A 10672-nucleotide genomic window follows, 5' to 3' on the forward strand; every position below is an offset into this window, starting at 1 on the left:
TTGTATTCGAATTCAAACTGAAATGACGTCACACACCCGTACGATTACTCGAACTTCTCGACCGGCAAAGGCTACAAACGTTATTCAAAACACAGTTATCGAACGTCCTATTGTTTACAAAGCAAGAATTTAATATGTAAATCTCTTATCATATTTTTATATAAAGTCTGGATTTTGTTCAATTTTATTAATTTAGTTTAGTTTAACTCGGAATGTTCTGAATAGCTCGGAAAGTGCCCTTCGATTCGACAACGATATCCAATCGAATGGTTCGGTTAAAATATCGAAGAGTTCTGAATCGGGGTCCTGGGGGCTACCACAACCTCTTAAAACAATATTACTTTAACCTTACATTGACTTATCGTCCCATAACGCGCTTAAAGTAAGCTTATTGTAATGTTAAACCTATGATGTTATATTGGTAGTTTTGTCACTATTCAGTCACTCAGTTCGTACTATAATGCGACTTTAATATTAAAGTAATATTGCGCTTATGTCAAATTTAGCAATCTCAAAATAATTACACAGATGTAATGGAAACAATATTATTTTCAGTTTTAGTGTCTTAATATTGATTTGTAATGATTAAAAGTTAAGTTGAACTTATTTATTTACATATATCTCCTCAATATTTTATTAATTTTTTATTTAATAGCACATAGCAAATAATTTCTCGTTAAATAAAAATACGCGATGTTTATTTCGTAAAATTATGACAGGGCTATTGACACCAGACTATAGTTCCGAATTCACAACGTGACTATCAAGGCTTAGTTTGTTTTATTTATTTTTCTTCATGAAAATGCGGAATAATTATTGAAAACAACGTAATTTTAAAAGATTTTATTATTACATACTTTTCTTTTTTAACAGTTAAAATTCTCTGAATGTATGTAAATAACATTAAGTACTTAAACATTATAACTACGATAAGACAATTCGGAACATCAAAAAAGAAAGAGATGGCATTATATAGTTCACATAGCGTTATCTCTTTCCTATTTTTAGTAAAGAATAGACAATATTGAGAAATCATTCGTTCTTTCAATCACTTTATCAATAATACATTACTCGGTTGACAGGCTTGTCATGGTACGAATATGAGTAATATTATAATAAGCTTACTTTAAGCTTACATTGAAATAAGATTGTTTTTGGAAATAGACCACCTGGCCCCTCAATTCAAATGACGCACAATTTAAAAAAAAGTTTCTATATGTTGTGGAACCGATTTCAAACGTTGATTTCGATGAACGTGAACATATCTTGGGTAAAAGATCATTGGTTACAAAAGAGGTTGCAGAGTTGAGCTAGTTTCCAGTGGAGTCCGTACGTACTCAGTTTGACTCGCAACAGTAAATATCCTAGTGCTTCCACCGCTAACGAGTGAGTGAAGCGGACTCAGTGAGTTAAGATAGGTCAGCCGAGTCATTGAGTCGCATGCTGGTTTTGAACGGACCAATATGGCAATATATAGGACTTAACGTGCTCAGAAGGAAAGTGATTTGTGATATTTTAAGACTACAAATTCCCTCTAATTTATTTCGTGATAAATTATAAATAAATTAGAGGGTTAATTAGGGAATAAAAAATGGGTTGCAGGAAAATTCATAGCGTTTTAAAACATTGAAACTGATTTTTTGTTTAAACAAACCGACACCGATTTTTTACTTTCCGCCACCTTGCTCACTTCACTAAGCCCGCTCGCTATGGAAGGTAAACAACTCGCTCATCTGACCAACCTCATTTCTCGTATAACTCACTCTGCAATGGAAGGTAGATACCTCTATTCAGTGAAACTTTTTCCTAGTGGAAGGACAAAACTATTTTTCTCCCGTCCTCTCAGCTATTTCCCACTCGTTACCCTTTCGCAATTGAAGTGACCTACCCCCTCTCAAGCAGTGAGTTGTGGGATCGAATCCGGACTTTGACAGGCGGGAATTGACGTGCGAAATTATTTGAAATTTACTTTGTGCTTTTCGGTGAAGGAAAATATCATGCGAAAACCTACACGTTGTCACAAAAATGTCTTTCACTGCCCTGATGTTTAACTTTCCTAATCTAAATATTTATGAAATTAATGGCGTAATTAATTACTAATATTAATTTCAAATTTTAATTGGCGTGTAATAATAATTCAAACAATTGGAAGTCGTAAATATAAATGTTATTGTTACAATTTCTTTTACCACCCTGATTTCCTAAAGTAAATATTTATGAAATTAATGGCGTGAACAATAAACTAATAATGATTTCAAATTTTAATTGGCGTATACGTAAAGCAATTCCATGATGCCACGCTCTTTCATTTTGGGAGGAGGCCTATGCCAAGCAGTGGGACTATATATAGGGTATCTTTTTTTTCATCAACAATATTTAATGATTTGATATTTTTTTGTTCCTAACTTCATTTTGACAACACCATTTTTTTAATAAAAAAGAAAAAAATAAAAATTAAAACCCTTGGAATTTTCACAAAAAAAAACTAAAATACCCTTACAACATGTATCTATCTGACAAATACAGCACTCTATGGTGTCTAAATAGAAACATAGCCCAAAGACTACATAATCACGATGGATAATGATTTTACGAGTACAACAGAAAATGAATTATTAAAGTTCGCTAACACAATGGTTTTTTACATGTAATAATTTAATATTCATGGCCGCCAAACAACTCGTGCAACAAAGCAAGTTACGACGACCGTGCCTAAGTAAAATTCAAGACAAAGATGGATGCGGTAAGCTACACCTAAAAATGTTCAATTTGTAAAACTTTATTTTTAGAAACCTTACGTTGCTTTAAGTAAGCCACGCAAGCAAGCGTTTAAATTTATAGTTTAAAATACAGTTTTATTGTAGTTAAAGTGTCTTAATCAAGATCAAAGTTTACCAACGAGCGATGGAACGCAACATATCATTAGGTGTAAAGAGGATGGACAAAATCCGGAACACAGCTCTGCGCTCGACGACACGCATGTTGAGAAAAGGACTACCAAGCTGAAATGGGACTGGGCTGCACATGTCTGTCGCATGCACTCTAGGAGATGGACTCGCCCAGCTTCTAGGTGGGTGCCGGAGAACGGCCAGCGTCGACGAGGCAGATCAAGACGCAGATGACAGGATGACTTGGATGCTTAAGTAAAAGACTGGCCTAACAATGTAGCAAACAGGGAACGTCAAGGAACGTATGAATGTCGAGAGAAGAGGCCTTTGCCCAGGCTAATTAAGAAAAGGGTCTTTACGTTGAGGCACACACTTTAAATGACGAAATAATCTGCACATACTTCCTTAAAGATAAGCTGAAAATGTAATCGTGGACTTACTATGAGTTACAAGGAAACTCAAAACTGAATTGTTTAAATTTGTGTCATGACCTATACAAAGTTGAATGGCGATTGCACGACAAGATGATGAGTTTTACTTTAAAAAAATTAATTATTGTCGCTGGCCTGCTAATGCTAGAGATAGATGGATGGAGCTATATATACAATTAATCATATGAAAAAAAGATAACTGGAAGCGTTCAAAAGTGTAAACCGATTATGTTTGAAAACAGAAACATGTTTTCTAAAATGATTACATAGTTAATTTATAATGTCGGCAACGTATCGTAAAACGAAATAGCATGCCATGTCTTGTCATTATCATTGAAATGATTGAAGTTTGCAATTTGACACATAGGTAGTTAAAATATTTCGTTAAACTAAAATTTGACGCTATTTAAAAGTTACATTGTAATCTTCATCAAACTAATAAAATTTGAAAAGATAATAAAGAATTAAGAAACTGAAAAACTTAAACTAAAAACGAAATCTGAAAATGTGACAAAAACCCGCTGTTTTCCAAAAAAAAGTTAGTCACGGAGTAACTTTCTTTGAATCGCTTATTTTGAGAGCTAAGACTCAATTGCACGGTAAATGGCACAAAATGAAGAAAAAAGAATAGTAATAATAAGGTATGAAAAAAAAGAATGAAAAAAAAGTTGAACTGATTTAGAACGTAACGTCCTCAACGTAAACCGCATGGAATCTGCCCTGTTTTTATGAGGTCATAATACGAATTTGACAGGTAATTCAACTTGATATAATAAATATAGGAGCTCATAATAACCCCCGTGTACCAAAGGTATGTAGGTCGATGTAGAGCAGATCCCGCAAAAAACAAAGGTATGAACGCATTCCAACATTGGCCGCAGATGCAGGCAATTTTTCTACACTGTAGCAAATGAAATGGACTAATCAATTGTTTTTCCCGAAAACATTTTTAACATAATTCGTCCCTGGAAAGCGAAAATGCTGTAACACTCAAAAACTCAACTTTTCACTGGAGCCAAAAGAAAATTGCAAAATAGAAAAAAAATCATAACTCTGAAACGGTTCGTGTTTTTTGTGCCAAATTTACCAAATAAACCTATAAAAAATATGACTTCTTAACAATAAACTCGGATTTGAAATAGTTCTACTCCTAATGATGATCATGTGGGTTACGACAATTTGATTTTCAGATTTTAACCCCAAAGAATGCTGTAACTTTCAGGTTAATTTATATGAAGGTGCGACTAATGCCGTCAATTTACGGTATTTTAAGAGTGATGTAAATGAATTAGAGCTCCTTAACACATTCTTGGTCTTTAAATGTTAACTTCTTGAAGACGTACGAAATTCAATACTGCTGTAAGAGTATTTTTTAAACCAAAGCAGATAACATTAAAATGGTGTTAGTGAAAATCACATGCAATTTACATGGCTTTTAAAATGTTAATTATTAAAAAGAACCATTATTTGTGAAAAAGACTTTGGTCACAATTAGTACAATGAAACAAATCGAATTATAATTGGAGATTTAACACAATAAAACAAAATCATTGACACTTTGTGTGCCATATTACATCGTTCTTAGAACTGATGAATTATAAATTCCTTAAATTCCATAAAAGAATAATAATCAAGTACTAATCTTACACTTGATTATTAGTTCTTCATTTTTTGTTCTTATGTTTTCTATTTATGTTTATTGCCTGGTACCTACAAGGAAAAAGATTATCTACATGTTAGAGAATTATTACGTGTTAGTATAAATTCAATAATAATTAAACCATCCCTATTCCTCGTAGGTAGGTAATGAACGAAAATAGTAAAAATATAGAAACATTTTATCATGATTATAATTTAAATTAAAACCAAACTATATTCATCCATTAAGCAGAATTCAAAATTAAAAAAAAATATTAAAATAAACCTTCTAAATAGTATCGTAATTCTTTGTCATATTCCATGAACTGCAAATCCAGTTGTACATTATTGATATTTTCGGGTGGTAACTGGTCAATTGAAGCATAGGTCTGGGAACTGCAACTAGCTTCTGCATTATTGATCTTTTTGGAAGTACACATTTTGTATGATCATTTCAGTAGATACTTTGAATAAATTTTTCTCAGGGTTTCTAAACGTGGGCGTCAGATCATAAACTTTTGTAGAGACTAGTTTTCAGTTTAGCGTGTTGCATATCTTTTGGTGACATGTCACGGAGCTTCTTGATGCAGTTTGAAGCACTGAATCTGGTTAAATTATTCTCTGTGGAAGATTGTTGCACATTGGATTAGATTACAATTTATTATAACCGTTTGATGGCCGTAGTAATTTGTTATTTAAATTTTCAGTCTTAGATTGTTTTGATCTAGTAGCATAGCGTTCGTCGACAGAAAATTGTTTCTTTGTTCTCTTTTAGCTCACCTAGACATTTTCTTCTTTTTTGTGACATGATTTGTGTTTTTATATTTGTTCAAGTGTAGAATATATTTTATACGTGTATCTATTTAATTATTAATGAAACTTTGTGGTATGCATGACTTAACATACCTACAGTCATTTAGATTATTGATAGTAACTATTATGACACAATTTGTGCTATTGGCTGTGCCAGGGTTCATGCTATCTAGAAATAAGATTTTGTAATGCATAAGTTTGCTCAATAAATAATGATGGTTACTGTTATGTGAAGTGAGAATTTACTTCATAAAAAGACGGAAACGCACTACAGGTATAAACATTTCTCTGCCTGCCCCGATGAGAGAACGGCGAGAGATATATGTATGTATCCAGAAAATGGCTTGTTTGCAATATTGTATCTAAATCCGTTTTAGTGACTTAGTACATAATAATCACCTAAACATATTAACATACCTACAAATCACAATAACTTTGAACTTTGTAGGAGATTTCTCAGTCGAATAAAATCACTTTAATCATGGTGATTTGAGTAAATTTCCCATTGACTTACAATTATATGGACGTCGGGTCCGCGCTAAAAAGTGTCCGCACTTGTAAGGCGCTAAAATCGTATACAGAGCGCGACACTCCGCTTTAGTCTTCATTTGTTCTACGAACAGCGCGATACTGCAATGACATAACAATTTAAATTTCGAATAGGTTGACTTGGGACATTTTTTTCGTGGTTTTTGTATTAGACCCGTCGTCCATTTATTTGTAAGTCAATGAAATTTCCCTATAATTTAAATGCGTCGTATTTACGAGTCCTACTAGTTCATTAATTTCTGACTTTATGGTCTGAATAAATAAATGAGATTACATATAATAAGTAATAAAATAAAACAAGGAAAAGAAATAATATTTTCAATAATAATTGAAAATTTTGCTATAGAAAACCTCGGACAACACACACAAGTACACTCACTGTTGCATGCGTAGTCTCTAAAGATTGGTGTAAGTCATTAAGCGAGGGAAGGATAAAATGACGTAAAGAGAAGTTCTGTAATTGTTTATATTTGTTTTTAAAAATCGTAACACTCATTGCACTGTTAAAACTCGGACCTTTAAAACGCTGTATATAACATTGTTTTTTTTTGAACAAACTATGTATTGCAATATTTCGGTAGCTGTAAAATTTTATGATAATATAGTCACGTCTATGAAATGTCATCAAGAATGAATAGTTAACATTCAAAATTGGATCTAGAGCACGCTCGGTAGAAAGAGCGACATGTAAGATTTTTGTCCCTCGTTTGGTACGGAATTGTAACAAGCAAATTTTTTAAACACAGACTACGCAAATGCTGTTGCCAACAATCAACATTTTTCATAAATTTTTCACAGATGGCGCTACGGCAAAAAATCTGTTAAAAAAAAACCGGAACTTATCAGGGTACGGTAATTTGCATAGGTTGGTTTCCATATATTTAATGTTGGGCGGTTTCAATCCATTTTGTCGGAGCCAACATGTAGTGCCGCGAAGATTATGTTTGGTTAGGCAATATTTTGGATTATCTTTCTGGATTTTATTAAGTGTTTTCTTAGTGTATTGTTTTTCTAATGGAGCCGACATGTTTAATAATGATCAAAGAGTTTAAAAAATGTATCAAATGCATAGAAGGTCTAAATATAATAATAAGGTAAGGTCTGCTGACTCGATCTGTATATAGCTCAGGTGGTAGAGCGATCGCCCTGGTATGGCACAGACGCAGGTTCGAATCTTGTCAGACCGTAGGAATTATTCTTTGTGTTTGACCTTTATATAAAACTGCGTTCCGGTTTGGAAGCGTCAGGGTGCTGGTGAAATTAGAGGTACATGGGACTTGTCATCTTATGTCAAAGGGGTGACGGGTGCGGTGGCAGTGCTCATCAAATCTTTGCAAATTTAAAAGTTGTGAGTGCCACTGCAACTGCTGTGGATGGGCGTGTCGCTTACCACCAGGTACACGAATTGTTCATCCCGTCACTTGGTATATTTTACAAAAAAAAAAAAGATGAATATCTAGGTAGTAAGACATCATAATATTGATTACAATCAATATTAAAATCAGCAATTCCGGGCTCAAAATATAAATATAAGTTAACGTGCTTGGGATAAGAAACCTCATTATTAACTGATCGTTCAGAAGTAATACGACACGATAGATAACTTCTATTTGTTCTCTATGTCGTTAAAGTTAAATTATTTACAAGGAAACCAGAAAATGATTATCTGATAGTATTGTTTATTTTCCTCAAACTTCCAAAACAATTTGTTAATGGTATCATTTTTACTAAACTACGCAGTGATAGCATAAGTCGTGTCTTTAGGGTTGAGTTGAAAATAAAGCGTGGGGAAAAAAGCAATTACCATGTTTTTATTAAATTATTTATTTTTAAACAGCTAGTAAATATAATGAATACTTCTCAAGGTATTGAAAATACACACATCAAAAATGTCTAGGGATCAAGCACGTTTTAAAATTAAACTTTATAACTACGATAGTCAGCTTTATGAATGAAATTTTTTTGACACAGATTTTATGACCAATTTTATAATTTAAATTGGAAATTGACCAAAAAATCCATTCATGTTAAAAAAATCATTAAAAATCTGATTTTCAAAAATTTGCAAAAACGTGCAAGATCCCTAGAAACTTGATGTGGGTATTTTCATACTTGATAACTCGAGCATGTTCCATTTAAACTAAGTTTAATCCTGTGGTGTATATTATTGTATCAAACTAACTCAGTAGATATGACCTAGAAACTAATATACAGAGACATCATTTGCCAACTTATCACTTAATTGGATACAAGTACTGGTACATTTCATCATCATCATGATGATGATCGTTATGAAACCATTTATACGTCCTACTGCAGGGCTTGTTCCTGTCAAACGAGAGTTTAGGCCATAGTCCACGACGCGGGCCCAATGCGGGTCAATGTTGGGTATTTCACATTCCGAGGATTGTGAACCTTCTTTGCCGAGTAGGTTTCATCAAAATGTTTTCTTTCACCGAAATGCTCTTGGTAAATTTCAAATTAAATTTCGCACATAAATCTTGAGAAACTCAGCTGCTTGAGAGGCGGTAGGATGTTATGTGGTAGGTAGACGGTTCGAACTATTAGGCTACCACGGTTGGTACATTTAGCGGAACAAAAATGTGAAAATATAAAATACTATCATGTATATTTAACTTGAAATAGACAAGAATTAAACGTAAAGCAGTAATTAAATTGACATCTGACATCGACTTTGTATAGCTCTACTCAACCCTTATTGAAAAAATCGAAATGAATCAAAATGCCTTTTTTAATTTATTTTTTAGATTTTGTGACATAGCAGAAAAGGATGAAAATTTCAAAATTTAAGATGAGTAATGAAAGAGTTATATAAATTTAAAAAAAACTTTTTCAACTAAAGTTTAAGAACGCAAAATCAACCTCCAATTACTCGAAAAAACCTGTATCCGTAGGAAATTTAAAAAAATCAATAAAAAAAATGACAGTCGACAAATTTTTTATTTTCAAATTGAACCTAAAATATAAAAATAAAATAGTTGATCAGACTTTCAAAAAACACTGCATTATTTAAGGGATTTTACTAGTGCTGCAGTATTTAACTGTGCCGGTTGCAGTAGTTTTAAAATTACATGGGTTAAAAAAATCGTAATTTTTGACCTTTAATAAAGATTTAAATTACGAAATAACTGAACGCAAATTAATTAATTGTAAAAAGTTTGTTGTTTTTAGATTTTTATAATTTTATTGTATTATTATGGTTCACCTGACTTACATAGAAAACATTTACTTGGTATAAGAATCCTTTGAGTTTTGCACATGGCTTTAAATTTAAATTAAAATTTTTATTTCCTATCTAAACACATTAACACTTGACACGTCACATTTATCAAAATCTACTATTAAGGCGATTATCACACTGCACCGCGCCCCGCGACGGAGCACGGAGCGCGGAGCTGCGTTTTTTAACTTTGTACTGAAGTACCTCAGTTTGTATGGAAAACACGCGCCATCGAACACACTGACAACGCTTCTGTGCGCGGGAGCGCGTAGCGCGCGTTTTTACTGCGCTCCCGCGCGGAGGAGCACGACGAACCGCAGGGTATGGCACACTGCGCACTACCGCGCATATTTTTAAGCTTAAGGATATGTTTAGTTTTCTACAATAGATCTCGACGTCGATAAATTTATATTTGCTATTGAAAAATCGACCGAATTTATCTTCATATGTTCTTAAATCTTTGTAATGAAGTTGAAATTATCCATTTATCGATCTGGTTCGTAAAAAGGGATGTATCCAATATATTCGGTGTCTTTTTATTTGAGTAAACAAAAACCAAGTAGACAGTATAACTGCAGCTTCTTGAATGAGTTCTGTATTATTAACCATTCTTAGTAAAGAAGGATCTCGGTTACATATACAATCACTACGGCTATCAACTGCGAAGCGAGTACTAGTAAGCGAGTGACGCGGGGCCTCTAGACCGCTGCCCCCGCGCAGATTAAACCGCGCGTTGACGCAGATCTGCGTCTCCGCCACCGCGCGCGTGATTCCGCGTCTCGCACGCGTGATTCCGCGTCACGCGCGCGTGAATCCGCGTTCCGCGCTCCGTCGCGGGGCGCGTTGCAGTGTGATAATCGCCTTATTCGTAAGGCAAATTCCCTGACAAGAATGAATTAGAAGCTCTAGGAGTTGTTCTTTGTAAATAAACATTAATATGTTTAAAATTTTTGAAACAACTTCTGCTTTATTGACCGTCTTTTGTTTTTCAGGCGATTCTCAAGTGAGCTACCTTTACGCAATAAGAAAATTCAGCTTCGACGAAGTGGAATACAGCATTTATGGCACCATCAATACTGTCCTTGGTTCTCTAGGTAAGAACTGAATTACAA

General features: G+C 33.7%; 1 protein-coding gene across 1 annotated transcript in view; it reads left to right on the top strand.

Annotated features, from left to right (window-relative positions):
• The window catches only part of LOC113231053, a 45411-nt gene that overhangs the window by 17614 nt on the left and 17125 nt on the right, over window positions 1-10672 (top strand). Inside the window, exon 2 of the mRNA XM_026465214.1 lies at window positions 10553-10654. Within this exon, the coding sequence (XP_026320999.1) occupies window positions 10553-10654 (102 nt within the window). The remainder of the gene's footprint in view (window positions 1-10552; window positions 10655-10672) is intronic.

Source organism: Hyposmocoma kahamanoa, unplaced genomic scaffold (genome assembly GCF_003589595.1).
Source record: "Hyposmocoma kahamanoa isolate Upper Pololo Valley unplaced genomic scaffold, ASM358959v1 64, whole genome shotgun sequence".
NCBI lineage: Eukaryota > Metazoa > Arthropoda > Insecta > Lepidoptera > Cosmopterigidae > Hyposmocoma > Hyposmocoma kahamanoa.